Source organism: Cygnus olor, chromosome 3 (assembly GCF_009769625.2).
Source record: "Cygnus olor isolate bCygOlo1 chromosome 3, bCygOlo1.pri.v2, whole genome shotgun sequence".
In the NCBI taxonomy this organism is placed as follows: Eukaryota; Metazoa; Chordata; class Aves; order Anseriformes; family Anatidae; genus Cygnus; species Cygnus olor.
The window spans coordinates 89,790,023-89,807,358 of record NC_049171.1 but is presented as its reverse complement, the minus strand read 5'-3'; the positions used below and the strand labels follow the sequence as shown (position 1 = coordinate 89,807,358).

The window sequence follows — 17,336 nt, the reverse complement described above, 5'->3', positions numbered from 1 at the left end:
CAGCTGTGGCAAGAACAGTCTCCAGGCATTTCTCCATGATCAGTGCTAGATGTCTTGTTTTAAAATAATAATAATAAAAAAAAGCTTCATATCTGTTCACAGTGATAGAGATAAAGGTGTTAGTTCCTAGCTTGAATCTGTTAATAGGTATATGATCTTTAATGAATTATACATACTTTTTTTTTTTTTTTTTGGTGGGGGGGGAGGGGAATGTCTTATGTGGAAACTCAATGGAGAGAGAATGGTAAGAAAATAGTTAAGATTAGCTTGCCTCATGAGGTATGTAATCTGGAGGAAGTTTCTCTAGCATGTCTTCAGCTAAACGATAGACAATAGCTTCACGAGTTTCTCCAGGTCCTGCACCACTTTCTTTAGGCTGAATGTTGGTAATAGTACCTAGAACATCAGCTGCTGTGTTACTTTGGTATCTAAGAGGACAAGATATATGTTATAAATTACAGAGGGGTTTTTAATAGTTAAAATGTATATTTGGTAGAACACAAAAACTGAAAGTGCAGAGAAATAATACAGTGTCACCAGCTTAATTTGAAACTCCCAACAGGAATTGTTTTCCTTTGTTTCCTGCACCAAGCCAAACACATTGTGAGCAACATTTGGCTTTGTGTGATCATAAAGAATGTGATCTGCTGTCTACCCATCCTGTTATAATCTTTTCCTTCTGCTTAGCTCTGAATTAGAAAAACAGTGAGTTCCACAGGCTGCTTCTCAACCTCTGAGAAAATGAGACAGCAGAACAACTTATCATATGATTTCTAGGGATTCTGGTTCTGTAAAAAGGAAGATTATTTCCTTCATTTAGTTACTTCTTAAAAGTGGAATGCAAAAGAAGGAAAAGGTGGAGGACTAACTCTACAAGCTTCACCTTCATTAATTAGAAAATTCATTCTGCCTTGAAGTATTTCAGGATTAATGGTAAAAAATGCTAGATTTACAACACTGGAGATTAAAACCTTCTATTTCATAGTACAGTATGGGCAGTGCTAATGGAAATTTATGTTCTGAGTCAACACAAAAAAAGTGTTGCATTTGATGGTAAAAGATAGTAGACCATGCCAGTCCTTCAACACAAGCAGAATTATAGCATTATAACAAAAGTACTGCTATCTAGTGGCACAGATCTGAGAGGCAGTAAGAAAGAAAACAAAGCATATGTGTTGGTATTGCAGTGACAGCATTGCCTACTTTTGCCCTATGGAATCAGCTACGTTAGGAACGTACAGCCCTAGTCCGACTCAGAACATAAATTTATTCTGACTCAAAGCATAATTTTACATGCCAGTTTTACTTTTCAACCCTCATCTGACACCCATCTCCTCTAATTACTTTGTCATACATGATTATATAAGAAATGAAACCAAGGATTATTCCACAGGGTAGAACATGTGAACTCTAAAGTATCTTAGCTTTGGAGATAGTATCATAAGACTACACAAGCCAGATACTGCACATTTCAACATAAACTGTGAATGCAATTATAATACTATAAATCAGAAAAATAGAAGAAACCCTACTGTCAGTTTTCTTCTCAGAGGATATAATTTCTGCTTCTGAATGTAACAATGATGAGGCATTATAAATGTTTTATAATGCTTTCATATTTAAAAACAAAAACACGTACCACTAAAACCATGAGTAAGTAATAAGCATGACTACTTTAAAAGAACATATAAAATGTAGCTGAAGATACTGCATTCTTAATCATGTGCATGCACATAAATTGTTCCATCTCAACAGTGAAACTCACATGAATCGTATATTTGCTATGAAAAATATACTTACATATTTCAGAGGGATTTTTTTCCAAATACTAAAATAAAGAGTCACCAGTTTCAATGTATTGAGAACTACTTACGTAATATCCGCATTAGGATGCAGACCAAAGACCTTTGGGCTATCCATGGCAGGGAGTGACTGGATGTATTCAAAATACTGGCCCAGGGTTTTGCACACTGGAATTTTATATCCAGTGTAAAAACAGAAAGTGCTGTCAAACATCTTTTCGTTAAACCACACCTGCACAAAACCCAGAGAAAAAAGCACAAAATTACTTTATCATTTAGAGTTTTTAATCTCAGTTTTGGAGAATTAAGTGTTCTTGCTTTAGCTACTACATCCATCTTTACTTGAATACGTGAGTAAATCACATTATGTCTTCTGAGTTCCAGTTATGTCTTTTTAATAATTTCTGCTACATACTAAAGAGAAATCAAGGGGAAGAACTTCATTGGCAATGAATGATGTTTTGAAAAATTCATTTTACTCTGAAGGATCTTATAGGCTGGTGAAGAAGTGCGTATTCAGCAGAAAGACGGTCTTCTGATTTCTGTATTGCAACTACCAATAAAAATGACAAATAGCTGTATTTTCAAGGTCTCTCACCCTTGCAAAGCAATTAAGAAGACGCTTATCAAAGTCATCTGTGACTCGGCCTCCATATTGCACTTCTCCAATCATGTAGCGTACTGTGTTCCATGATATTCCCTGGATGCAAGTAAAGTAAATAAAAGACTGTAGTTACAACATGTAAGTAGTAGGGATTTGGATATCATCTGTAATTTGGATATCATCTGGAGTTCATCAGGCTCTAACATATAAGATGAAAAGATTATATCTGGAAGAAGAAATAATCCTTGATTTCTAATGTATTTCCTGAGTTCAGCTCTGAAATTTTAAACTAGAGTTGGGCTTGATCCTGCTACAGGAAATATATCTCACTATTTCTTGTGTGATGTGAAATCACTCTCAGCTGCTACTGCTTTTCTTCTTCTCTGTTCCTCCTTTCCATACATGCACACCCTCCCAGCAGTTTCTCATGTTATTTATCATCAAAGTGCTACTTTGCAAGAAATGGCTATTCTTCTACATTATTCCTGTGAAACAGTAGAAGCTCAATTGGCAGCCACAGAGAAGTTTGAGTGGCTTTGTTAAAAACTGTGAATATTTCAGCTCCCTTTCCAAAACAGATCTTGTATGGACTTACTGTCATTTTGGATACAGTACTGAAAACACAAGATCAGATTCTGAAGTTCTTAACTATTACTTTTTTTTTAACATGGGTGGTACAAAAAAAAAATAATGAAATTTTGATCATTCCTAGCTGTGCTGAAAGAATAGAGATGAACAGAAACAGGAAGAAAAATAATTACAGAGGCTGTATAAAGCAATTAAATAAGATTTATGCAAAGTGTAGTATTCACCTTCTTGATGTCACATTCATCTAGGTGATTTTGTATAAACTGAACGCTGGCTGTAAAGTCTGCTGAGTTAAATTCATAGGGAATGTTCCAACCCAAAGGCCCAAACTTTCGTCGTTCCTTAGGAATATATTTAAAAGCAAATATGTTTATGAAACAATGTATCATTTATTTTCATTATTAAAGTTCAATTGTAATAAAAATTGAACTGAAGAAAGAGCCTAGGAAACAGCTATCAGTAATAAACAACATGATATTGAGTTACACCTTGGCACTAAAAATTTATAGAAAAAACAACAGAATAATTATTTACTTTCAATGTAAATTACCTTTACTAATCAATGTATAAGTCATAGGTCTGAAATGTCTCATGTCTATGTGGGTTTTTTATACTAAGTAATTTTTATACTAAGATTTTTATACTAAGTAATTAACTAAAGAAAATACTGAATCTCTGCATTTTCAGCCCATTCAACAATTCTATCTTCTCTACTGTCTTTCATTTTTTTTCCTACATATACTTTCTACTAATGATAGTGTTCAAATTCATGTATTAATGCTCAGCTATTCAAAGGTTTCTAGGTTGCCCTTTTTGTTTTCATTGGTTCACTGTATAGTTTTAATATGTCTTTCAAAATTCAAAACTTTATTTACTTTACTAAAGCTGCCACCACTGCATTTTTCATTATGTACATATTTGAATTTAAAATTGTAATGCTAGTAGCAACAGAAAAAGTTGACTATAAAAGAATGTGAATGTAATCTGCAGTTCGAAGACATTTTAAACAACCAATGCTACTAGATTTGTCACTTAATTTTAATCACTCAAGTTACCTCACTCAATGAATTTTTTCAGAATGTAGAAAAAACTACTCCATGAAGTTAAGAATTAAATTGATGAATAGTGCTGACATTTATTAAATGAATAAACAGAGTAATACTAATATTCTAAAATTAACTAGAGTGATAGCATATTTATTAGATTTTAAATAACCAGGTCAACAATGACTTACAGTCATTGCTATTGTTAAGTAGCATTTAGTTACAATATTTGAAAAAGAACTAGAATGGGAAAGAAATAAAAAAGACCTTTTATTTTTCCTAAATCAAGTATTATTTATAAGCAAATGAGACAGCTTTAACCAATAATATCCTGCAGAAAGGTATAAAGATTTTCTGCCAAATTCTCTGAATTACTTCTTAAGCTCTATTTATCATAGCAATCTTGTCACCAAAGGATATTAGGAACTGGTCAGTTTAAAGTCAGGGCAATGTACATATTACTTACTGATTAACAATCCGAAATAAATTTTCAGAGCAGAAGAATGGCTATAATATTTTTTGAAAGTATTGATGATTGAATAAACTTAGGTCTTCTCCTTCCACAAGAACACTATAATTAGGAGATGGTACACAGAACAACTTTCTCGGTGTTTATAAAAGGTAGAAAGAAGAAAATAATGCAAAATATTGTATCTTAATAGGAATCCTCTTACAAAAAGCCATTCTCTTTCAGTCTTTGCTGCACTGAAAATACAAGCAGCTAAATAGAATCTTAGGATTAAATACTGTTTAAATCTATTTTGAGATCTTTGCTTAAAATAAGGTATATTCAGAGTGCTCAAACATTTGGTATTTATTGTGATCTCAAAAGTTATATATCTTTAATATACAAAATATGCACACCATTGTGCTCACATTCATATTAGTGTAGAAAATGTCACAAAAAAATAAGATAAAACCAAGACAGTAAACAATAGAATTTTATTTAATTTTAGGCATCTAGAAGGTAGAGAGCTACTCTAAGCTAGGCCTATGAACTGCCTTTAAAATCAATGGACTGAAAAAAGTGATATATCTCCAGAAAATTATTCACATTTTTATAGACAGCCACCAAGGCAGATAAGCTGATTTGCTGCTTTGGGGTGCTTATCTATTTCTATTACCTACAGAGAGAGTTTATTCACTTAGATGACTAACTTTTGGATAACTAAAATTAGATGAGAAAAATCCTTATTCTAAATGCCCATAATATGAAAATTATATAAAATTTAAAAGACAATTAAGAGAATAAATTATCTCAAAATACAGATGATAGAAATTAAAGGTCTAGCCCTGCAACATGCTGCTACAATAAATATCAGAACGCACATTTTCCATAGAGAAATGTTGTTAAAGTGAATCCCTAAATCACGCCTTTATTTGCAAACATTATAAGAAATACCTGAACAGTAGAGTGCAGAAAAGCTACAGTATAAAGTAAAGGTTTCCACATAGGCAAATTGCTAACATCTAACAGATCCTGATTAATTCCAGAAAATGTTCTTTTTAAACCGGCACGTACACCTTGAGGAGGTTCATTTGTGAACTTCAGAGCAATCTGTTATGTAAAAAAAAATTAAAAAAATAATAAAGGAATTGGATTTATTTCCTGAAACAAAAACAGCAACATATAAAAATGTCACAGCTATTAGTTATAAGTAAAAGATACAATAGAAATAGTTGAATCATTGTAGATACAAATTTGACAGTTTTACCACATAAAAGGAGTACACATTACATTAGTCCTCAAAACCCTGTGATATACTTTAAGATTTTGAACATGGACTTTCTGTTTATGTCATTCAGAGTCATCACTGACAGACGTCCATGGTTCTAAGATTTTTGATCAACAACATGGAAGCACTTTCCATGCTTTTCAAAAAGAATCATATGGTTGTCATATCTCTATCTCCAATTCAATGACTGAATGATGGAAGAGAACTATGCTGAAGGGATGATAACTTTGTTATATTTCTGTTCCCAAGACCTCACTATAAATACAAAGAAATCTTACCTCTCCTCAGTTCAGATCTTTGTGTTCACTCTGGACTCTGTGGCTATGTCTGCAGCAGTAAATTAGGATTGCCCAAGAATGTTTCTGGGCACTCTAGTCAGCAGGCATGAAATCCACATTTGTGGTAGTACACTGCCAAATTTCTTTTGGCTACAGCCCCTTTTTGCATGAAACTTCATGCAAACTTCCTAATAGGGATAGTTTCTAGAAAATTTTAATCGTCAAACCATGCCTGAAAATTCTTTAAAAGAGTGCTAGTTACCACAGGTTTTCATTTCAGAGAATGTTCTAACTACGTACTCCTATGGACTATTGCATTCTAGTACTGGGTAATGGTCATGGACATACTTAAATCTATTAGTTCAGACACAGACCGGCCTTACCATAATCAGATTTCTATTCTATGAGACACTTTCAAATGCTGGAGGAACTCAAAAAATAAGCATTTTTCTGCTCCAACAGTAAGTACTTGTCTGACTAGCCTGCATAACATTGCGGCATTCACTTGAAAGGACAGTCAATGCCAGGCTGCCCTAGGTTTGAATGCAAGCATGTTTGTGAACTATTTCTATCTCTGAGAGGATCTTAAAGGAATATACTCATGAATACGTACTTCTCCTGGCAGTTTTACTATCTCCATATTTGTGGTAAATAAATTAAATTATTTTTAAGGGATGACTTTTCAACTTCCATCTCACAGAGTCATATTTCTGGGCTGCAGAGCCCAGGTAAGCTGTCTCAGAGACATGAGCTTTTGCAAGGACCTATCTGCATGTGAACACTAGAATTTTGGATTGAATGAGAACACTTACTAACCAGTGTTTACACATTTCAAAGGATATCTTGTTCAATTACGTAAGAACATTGCTTAAATTAAAATAATAATAATAATAAAGCAAACGATTTTCCCCTTTCTTCTGAGAAAGAGATGAGCTTTGGTTTGTCAGTTACTCATTTTCTGGTACCCCTGAATATGTTAAAATATTAACAGGTAATGTGTCACTATAGACTGAGATATCACAAATGAAACATTTGAAATAAATGCAGTGAAGATTCATCTAGCAGCCATCTCAGATCTCTGTTGTGACATTTAGCAAACTGCATGTTTATATACCACTTCTCAAACTTGAAGACTTCGAAGGATTTCCTTTTTTATTGAGAGCTACCTTCCATACACAGTGTTTTCCCATGATGACATACATTTCTTGATCAGGTCATCTCCTAGATTCATTCCAGAAAGGAATTTTTCCTTTCCCTTTTCACACTGCCTTAAATCATACACATCTAGGCTAATGTTTCCCTTCATACCCTAGATATCAACCACAGTATCTGTTTTTAATTAGAGAGAATGGGAACCACTAAGAAGACTCCCACTGTTTTTAAGAGGAAAGGTGCCTGTGAACACAGAAGTGTCAGTACACGGCTATTATACTAGATATTAACTAGCATTATGATCTGCTGTGAGAGTGCTAGGAACAATCATAAGTAACTTAAATGCACTTTGTAAGAGTTTAGGCAATTTTCCTGGTACTGACTGATATCTCCTTAAGATATACAGAACAACCATTTATAATTTAGCTAAAGAAAAACGGGTCATTTATTGTCAGCTGATTGTCTTTGAGATGCGCTGTCTGTATGTGTTCTGTTCTCTTTATCCTTTGTTTCAGCCAGGGAAATATGAGACTAAAAGTAGCTGTAGGCATTACCCTGTGCACAAGGCACCTAGCTGGGCAAAAAAAGGATACAGTTAAAGCCTTGAAAATGTGTGTGTACAGAATTAGTGTAAATTCACACATACACAATACATCTTTAATTGAGAAAAACTTCCAGTTACTGGTAAATAACATTCCTGTTTGGTGTCATTTGTATTGTAAAGTAAGCTCGTTTATTCATGCCCCCACCCCACTCACAGTTTCTTTCTTTTTCATTTACATGCCTACCCTGAATAAATTCAATGACATGAGGTACTTGAACTAAACATTTGAACAAACCTGTAGCAGTGTAATTGGGAATTTAGGATGTGGTTCAGTAGTTATCCAAACTCGAAATGTCTCATTCTGTATCTCAGCAGTAAGAAGTGTCTCCAGTAGTTCATTCATGAAATCCAATCCAAGATGACAATTCTGAAGTAACACCCAACCTCCCTAAATAACAATATCGACAATTACCATATAAAATTTATAACAATTTATTTATAACATTCAAAACAAATAGCTGTATTAGAATCAAATTTGGTCTTGCATATAATATTTTAGTTGTATGACTTTTGGTCGGTTCCTAGATATGTATCACGATTTGATTTGATATTGGCACAGTTAAAGCCAATAAATTAAATAATTGAAAAGTTAGTGTAAAAGTTATTTTCACATCCTATAAAATCACAATGAAAATAGCATAACCAGAGCAAATGTTCTAAGTAAAGTATCAGTGCTACCTAGTGGCAAAAAGTAGTAATTCCTATCATCTTCTAGAAAACAAAACAAAACAAAAACAAACAAAAAACAACAACAAACTGTGATTAACAATCCAAAAGAAACAGATCCAAAAGAATATGAGTGAAAAATTAACAGATGAAATCTAAGAAATACATCCTTATTAAAAACGAAATAAAACAAAACAAAAAAAAAACACAACTTGTTAATAACATAATCTGTAGTTAAGGTAGAGAGGTTGTAACAAGACTCCAAGACTTTTCAACTGTAATAAGTTTATCTGTAATGAATACATTTTTATGAAATTCAACCTCTTGCATATTAGTTTTGATCTTATTCAGTTCTCAGTTGCATCAAAGCTCTATTTTGATTATTATCTCTCAGCACGTCTGCTTATGAATTTAAATTCAATCAGCTTTTCTAGCATCACTTTAGAAGCCTAGTGAATCAGAAGCTTGATATTAAAATTGGCATTATTTAATCAGTTCTAAACAGTGATGTGTGGATTTCATTACAGCTTGTAACTTCATATTGGCAATTTTGGTTTAACCCATTTAGAAACAAATAAATAACATTTTGTTACTGAATCTAATTGAAATATTTATGGAGAACTAATGAATATTATTTTTTTAAGAGTAAATAGAGGAATAGAGGGTTTTTTTCTTCTTTTATATGTATCCACCTTTTTTTAAGGAAGATCTTTAATCAATTTGTCTAATTTCCAAATGAATCAGGCTCAGTTCACAGCACAGCAGGCTTAATCATATTATATATGTTTGGTCAGAAGCAGAGAAAAACAAAGACAAAACCCAAAACAAAACCAACACAGATATTTGTCTCCATGTTCAGAAATTCTGTTTATTTTTTTTTCATTTCAAAATTGATTTTTATGTTCATATATTCCTACTTATGTGAAATGTGTGCACCACTAAGGCATTTGGGTCAGAAATTGTTACTAGTAGTCCTACTGGAGTACTGTTGCAAGTATCCTTGTGTTTTCAACCACAAGCAAAGAAAGGCAGTGGTGCCCCAGTTTTCACCATTCCAATGAGCTAGATGTTGATGATGACCATTACAGACATACAGACACAGAGAAATATGAAAGATGCATATGTGCGTTTTCACACCATAAAAAATGCTACCTGCTATGAAGATATTCCTTTTTTCTCTTATTCCAAAGTGGTGTACATCTACAATATTGTTGCTTTCCACATCAGCTGTTACAACATTTGGTAGGACTTGAGATTTTATTGGGATACAATATAGACAATTTTCCTAACAAAGACCACATTAGCTAGAGAACCTTGGATTACACAGTAATGTCTAGAAAGTATACAGTAAGGGGCATATACAAGCATTATGTATGTCTATATTAGAGAAACTCAAATGAAGCACAATATTCACATGAACAAACATAATCTGGCAACAGATTTTCTTTTTTTGCCCCTCAAATGAAGGTATCTCACAGACAACAGCAATTGGAATTCCCTGAATTAATACTACCTGACTTTTTTTTTTTTTTCCCTGCATGAAAGACAGTCCCAGAAAGGCTCTGAAGCACTTCATTCTAAAAGAGGACAGAAATCTACAGAAGTCTAAAGAATGTTTTTGCATTTCCTCGTCTAATTGTGATTAAAGAATAAAGTGACAAATGAACTGTTCCAGAACTCTAATGGGTTGGGACAGAGAGCCAAGGAATCTTATGGATGTCATATATTGTGAGGAGGTAGGTTTTAAATCTCATAACGGATCCATCTTGAACTTTTTATCTAACTTTTCATGAACACTCTCACTGTAGGTATGAAAGCATATATTGGATAATGGATAGGTAATATGGCACCAATTAAAGCTTTTACTGAACAAAAGTCACTTCAGGGTTCTTTAGGTGAATATTAGAAGTGGTGCTGTACTCCTGGTTTAGTAAGGACTAATGGTTGCTTATGGTCATACAAAAACTGTTTCATGTATCAATCTAGTTCTTCCAGTCTTCTGTTTTCAACTAGTAAAGATATTCTAGTCCTTCAGAATTCCTGATATTTTGAGCTTACAGGCAACTATGGCTGTATGTATGTCTTCATCTAGAACATTGTCCACAACTCTTTGAAGTGTTCAGCTGACTGGACAGTGCTGCTTTTGCACTGTAACTTTCATTTTGTATCTGAGCTTTCAATTACCATCTTTCCAGAGCTGCTGCTTACACTTCTCATGTTTTTACTGTTGGGAATATCATATGCCATAAAAGAAAGAAACAAACAAACAAGCAAAATCAAGAACAACAACAACAAAAAAACCAACACTACAACATGTCGGATAAGAATATCCTTGAAATACATTCTGATATCCTTGAGATTCAGAACCACAAGAATTGACAATTAAAGAAACAAAGAAACAAAATCAATTGCTGAGGAACAATTGCAGAGGAGCAAGAGGATCTGTATAGCACATATGTGAGGAAAACGTGAGGAGCCAGCACAGACTTCTGTATCTACAGCCTTAAGCTGTGTTTACACTCACCATTTTATCTAGTATAACCTATGCAACTTCTTGGTAGCTAACATAGGGAAGTGGGGAAAAAAAAAAAAAAAGGAACTCCAGTAAAAAAGTGGGTTCTGAAAAACTTTGCAGGACAGAATTAGAACACTACATCCTTTTAGTCTTGGATAACCATGTAGTGATAAGAAGGGAATGTGCGACTTCTGAAATGCTGCTCAACAATACTGCTGGCAAAGGTATTCACTTGGACTCCACTGTCACATGTGTATCCCACAGTGGAATATTTTCAGGCTCAGGCTCTCAAAGAGACTTGTTTACCCTGATATATGCCTCATAGTAGGGTGAAAATGCAAAATACTAAAGATTACATGCAAGAAAAGCTTTAAAAGAATGCTAAAACAGAAAATCAATTTATCTTGCATTAGTTTTTCCCACCTGTTGCATTGACATCTGTATGATCTTGCGTGCATGAACTTCTTGTCCCTGACCCATAGAGATGGTCCTACATTCTGCAACGTTTGATAATGAGTAATGAACATACATTCTTGATAAATAAGTAAGAATTCCAATTCAGTCAAAAGAGCAATATAAGTTCAGCACAATTAAGTACATATTTATAAAAAATATACTTATTAAAGTCAAATCCCTTTTTTAAAACATTATGCTACGTATTATATTTTTTTAGCATTGAAACTTTGTCAAATAACATTTAAATATACATCTATAATGTTTGCAGAAGTGAAAGTCTGTGACTACTGTTATTGTCAAAGGGAATTTAAGCCAAATTTTAATAAAGTAAGACACAGCTTAGTTTGAAATAAGAACCCAGATTTTTCTTTAAGTGTAGGTAATGAAGCCATGTAAATGAACAAAATTCATAATTGTAAAATTGAATTGTGAACATCTTAATGTGACTTTTATCAGGAATTAATGTATTTACATCCAACTCAGTTTGTATGCACAATTTTCAAGTTTCCATATTTTCATATAATGTAGATATAAAGTCCAGAATATACAAATGCAGATCTTGTGTGTGTTTTTTGTTACAAAGCAATCTTGTAAGCAGATAGCTGATAATTTCTTTACCTGAACTTAATGTTTATTGATATTTATTATATTAAACCTATATTAATGTATAATTTAAACACATTAATATTTATTGTTAATGTTATTAATAACATTAACATTTTAAACAAGACAACAATATTGTCACCATGTCAGAGTTAATAAAAATATTGTCCTGTAGCTACAGACTAAAAAATGTCATCACTTAGATAATAACTCAAAAAAGAACTGAAAACATTACTGTTCAACTGCATATAGAATAGTCCTCAGCATAACATCTTTCATGTAAAATATTGTTTTATCTCTAAGACAACTGTTCAGGAACAATAATGTTACAAAAGAGTTTAAAAAATACTTTTCAGAAAAAAAATAAATCTGAAGTTACTTATGTTAGTCTTCTGTATGTTAAACAACTCAAGACAATGAATAATTATTTTCCTACCCAATTTAAGCTTCCTAGCCAATGAATCAATCTGAATAGTTGGATCAGATCCCGTAGACAAGAAACAGATGAGAGGTGTTCGTTGGTCACTTTCCTCCCAAGTTTTTTTTAAATTCAGAATAACTGGTTCTGTATATTTCTCATGCAAGGAATCTGCAATATACTTCCTGGCTTGAGAAAGAGTTCGGTCTGGACACCAAGACCTACAAATAAAAATGTATACCAAGACACAAATTTAGTGACACTTCCCATTGCGAAGACCAGACTTAAATTATAAATTCCATTTTAATCAAAGACCTTTTTCCTTTGTATTATACATATATACACACATTCATATTTATGTCTGTATGTTTGTCTTTACAAATATAATAACAGACAGAGCTGGTAGTCTTCACTCTATTTATTACTGTCCAATACTTTCCAGCTTCTTAGAATTTTGCCATAAGTAAACTATTTGCACTGGAATTTTCTGTTCTGGGTACTCAGAGTGGGGCATTCTTCATTTTAAACACAGGTAAGGAAATGTTAGATAGATTGGCCCTTCGGTATAATCCTAGAGATATTTCATTGGGTCTGTTAGTCTTTTAGGACACACAGCTCTTGCACTGGATTGCCTTTATGTTTGGGATGAGTCTATTGCTCCCATAGAAAACAAACAAAAACCTTCTTTTGGACCAAAAGATATGCAAAATTTCAATTTATAGCCTTATTATTTATAGACTCCCCCTCCCTCTTCAGGGCTTATAGCATGTAGCACTTCTTCCATCAGAATCGGGTCTTTTACTGAACAGGTTGAATCCACTCCAAAGACAAGTCATGCCTAATTAATGATATTTTCAGTAGAGTCTCTGACTTATTTGTTGCAGAATTTGGAACCTATACAATGAATGCAGAAAGATATGAGAAAGGAAAGCATGATCTCACGTATAAGGCAGCTAAATGCTTATTTGGGGAAATCCATTCTATCCCAAGCCCTGCCACAAGTATCCTAGCTGATGCAATAAAATCATCTATGCCACGTTTTATACATGGGACTTCTGAATACCTGTTTTGCATTTTTACAATTCTCTTTCTAGTTTTTAAAATATTTTTAATTACTTAAGTTATTTAAAATAGCTCATTTAAAAAGAAGTGAGAAAAAATCATTTTGAAAACTATCTGGATGATTCTACTTTTTCTGGCTTTTTGGAGAAGGCTGCAATGTGATTTCCAGTTTCCTTTTGTCATGACATAAAAGCAAAGTCAAGAAGGACATGGAAGTATTAGAATGAGTCCAGAGGGGGGCCACAAAGATGATAAAGGGGCTAGAGCGCCTCTCCTATGAAGACAGGCTGAGAGAGTTAGGGTTGTTCAACCTGGAGAAGAAAAGGCTCCAGGGACTCCTTTTACCAGCCTTCCAAGTACCGAAAGGGGGCCTTCAGGAAAGCTGGGGAAGGACTGTTTGTCAGGGAGTATGGTGGTAGGACAAGGAGTAGTGACTTTAAACTAAAATAGGGTAGGTTTAGACTAGGCCTTATGGAAGAAGTTCTTTACTCTGAGGGTCATGAGTCACAGACTGCCCAAAGAAGCTTCCCACCCCTGGAAGTGTTCAAGGCCGGGTTGGATGGGGCTTTGACCAGCCTGGTCTAGTGGGAGGTGTCCCTGCCCATGGAAGGGGCATTGGAATTTGGTGGTCTTTAAGGTTCCTTTAAACCTAAACTATTATATGATTCTATGATTCTATGAAAGTCAGAAGACTGTTTTCCAGAAGAAGTTTTTTTTAGATTCTTCAGAGAATAGCTCTGAAGTAAGTAAATTGAATAATATAACATGTGAGTGAATTAAATTATATTTAATGTCACCCAGAAATTAATTGAAGTTATGCTAATATAATAATTGCATACAGATAGACTGAGATACATGGTGCAATAATGTATGTAATTTCCCAAATTTCTGAAGATACTCACCTGATGAGTAAAAGCTTGCGACAGGTATCAAGTGAATCATTATATCCATCAGGTATAATTTCTTCCTCTGGAGCATCTTTATCAAACCAATTTTTCCATCCTTTTTCATTACTGGTTATCTAAATTCATTATGTTAATGCACACAAATATATTTCAGCTGTAGTAAAATCCCCTTGGAAATGTATATTTTAATGAGATTCTGTTATTATATTAGAATATACTACAAGTAACATTAACAGACTGTAAAATTTATGACATACACCATGTGAATTGCTATTAAGATGTTACAATTAGAAGTTTTAGTATTAAGGTGCAGCTACTTAAAAATCAGTAATTAGCAGGAGGATTCTACACTACAAAAGAAACATACCATGACTGATTTATTTCTTCTAGTCGCCAAGTACTAAGAGAAAAAGCTTTCTGTCCCAGTATAGTCTAGACAGTCAAAGAATCACAGATTAATAATAACAAGCTCTAGAAAGCTTTTGACTTAAGAAAGAGTAAATCTGACCACAAATATGACCGCTATTTAGGCACCTCTTAGAACATATGACCTAACAGAACAAGGGCTAATGGTGGACGCAACATTATGAAAATTACTATGCAGTTGAGTGGGGAGAGTCAGCTGCAATATTCTCAGATTACTGGACTGAAAATGAGGAACACACTGATGCCATCTGTTCTGAAATACAGCACCATATGCCTGTTATAAACTATGTAGCTCTGGCTGGTTAACTTACATGGAAGAAATTTCAGAACAACCTAAATCAAGAATAGACTGGGAAAGGAGTGAGAAATTAACATACAGGAACCTCTTCCAACCATGTATCTCCTATAATCTCAGATTAAGAAACAACACAAATGTCCCTTTTAGAACTGCAATCCAAGTCTGAGAAAACAAAAAGAAACAACAGTTCTATATACATTGACACCAACCTGAGCACATGCTAGGACAGTATTCAGAGGAGATACCTTCTCAAAGCATCTACTGAAGGCCACAACCAAAGATAGATTACTGGACAAAAGGGACTTCAGTTGGCTCAGTAAAATTACTAAGGTTTTATTACTTATCTCTTTATGTCATCTCTCCCTCAACCACAGCTGGAGGTAGTAACAGTGTGAAAAGCAACAGGGTCATCTAAATGTTTGAAGAGGAATATGTCTATATTAAATTAAACTAGATATCTAGGAATGGAGGACTTTGCCTAACTGTTCATTTCTACGCCTTTATTATTTTATACTCTTTTTTCTTTGTTTTTAACTACATCTCTCATGTGCACTCCCAATGTGAAATATGGGAGCACGATTATGATTAGGAAACTGCCTATTAACATAATTAATAAATATCACCTGATTCAAAATTTCTGCAAACTGTGGAAGTTTGCTTAATTCCACTAGGTTTAGCCACATCATGTCAAGAATCCAGCGAAATGGTTTGGGTGGGCAAGCCTTTAAATCCAGTGCTGCACCTCCTGCAGATAAAAACATTTGGATGAAATATACATCACAGTCCAAAGATCAAGATATTTTTGGTATTGCTTTTTAAATTATGTTTTCTGGACTATGTCACTTTCACTGGGGTACTACTTGCACTCGTGTACAGATCATTTTAAATATTGAGCATATATCACCTTAAATAGTAGATGTAAAGCCAGATAGCCAGTAGATCATACACATTTTACATCCTCTGATATGCACGTGGAGAGAAGACTAAGTAATACCCTTGGGATAAGATTGAAACATGACTTTAAACAGACTAAAAGAAAGACTCCAAATTAGTTTTGTATTATAGTTATCATTTTCTTCATCTTGTAGCTGCATCTTCTCCAGTCCTCTGCAAATTAATTAATGCTACCTTTCAGGAAAACTGGACGTTGTTATTCCAGGGGTCTCAGGTCTAAGACTATTTTATTCATTTAAGTCAGTGGTATAATGAATTTCACCAGTTTGCTACAAACAGACTAAAAAAGCATCTTGGAATAATAACTACTATTTTTAAGCAGCGATGTGTACGTGAGCACGTGTGTGTGTATAACATAGCCTATGCTATTTTTGATTAGCCTATGCTAGCTTTGATTATTTTAACACTTTCAAATTATACATACATGCTTATAAAATATACATACATAAATATATATGTTGATCCCTTTTCAATTCAAATATTCATACTTTTACAAACTGTTTTTAATTATTCCATAAATTATGAAGAAGATTTAACACTTTTTGACTCTGCATCCATTTCATCCCCAAATTCTCCATGAATGGAATATAGAGAAAATGTATCATAAAGGCAAGAAGAAAAAGAACAGAAGACAATCCTACCACTGGAGTGAAAGGAGATTAGAACATTAATTCTTTACAAAAACAAAAACAAAACAAAAAAAACACATTTTTTTTAATTTAAGAAATTATTGGAATTATATTATTTATAGCATTTTTCATACAGCTAAAAAAAAAAAAAAACAAAGCTTGAAGTTCTGACAAATTTATAAGAAACTTTATGGTACTTCAAATGTTATAATGCAACAAATACTTTCTGATTTGCATGAAGTCTCTTTTTGCTTACATTATAGACTTTACAGAGAAAGATTCGAGTCGTTGAGAGGTTTTCCTGCAGGCTTCCAGGATGCAAGAATTTTATTTATATTATTAGTGATGATTTTCAGGAAAGAGTAACTCTACTTTTAAAAGACTGAGATAAATAAACAGAAGATTCAGAAAGATTAGGTATTTTCCTAGTTATTTCTATATTCCCTAAGTTGAAATGGAAGAATTACTTTGCAAAATCTGGGCAATATTATGTCAACAGGAACTATTACCATCAAATGAAAGTGCAAGTTCCAACGAGTGGCCATTAAACAGATTTTAGGGAAGTTTTTGTTTTGGGGAAAGTTTTCATTTAAACCT

The 17,336-nt window shown here is 33.5% G+C and overlaps 1 protein-coding gene across 3 annotated transcripts in view; it reads right to left on the bottom strand.

Annotated features, from left to right (window-relative positions):
* DNAH8 (dynein axonemal heavy chain 8) overlaps positions 1-17,336 on the bottom strand; it is a 142,134-nt gene that overhangs the window by 4,827 nt on the left and 119,971 nt on the right. For all 3 annotated transcript variants that reach the window (XM_040552327.1, XM_040552326.1, XM_040552328.1), the window contains 10 exons: positions 15,780-15,901; positions 14,430-14,548; positions 12,484-12,686; positions 11,412-11,485; positions 8,043-8,195; positions 5,440-5,595; positions 3,219-3,335; positions 2,401-2,502; positions 1,874-2,034; positions 272-428 (listed from right to left, as the gene is read on the bottom strand). In XM_040552327.1, coding sequence (XP_040408261.1) covers positions 272-428; positions 1,874-2,034; positions 2,401-2,502; positions 3,219-3,335; positions 5,440-5,595; positions 8,043-8,195; positions 11,412-11,485; positions 12,484-12,686; positions 14,430-14,548; positions 15,780-15,901 — 1,364 coding nt within the window. The remainder of the gene's footprint in view (positions 1-271; positions 429-1,873; positions 2,035-2,400; positions 2,503-3,218; positions 3,336-5,439; positions 5,596-8,042; positions 8,196-11,411; positions 11,486-12,483; positions 12,687-14,429; positions 14,549-15,779; positions 15,902-17,336) is intronic.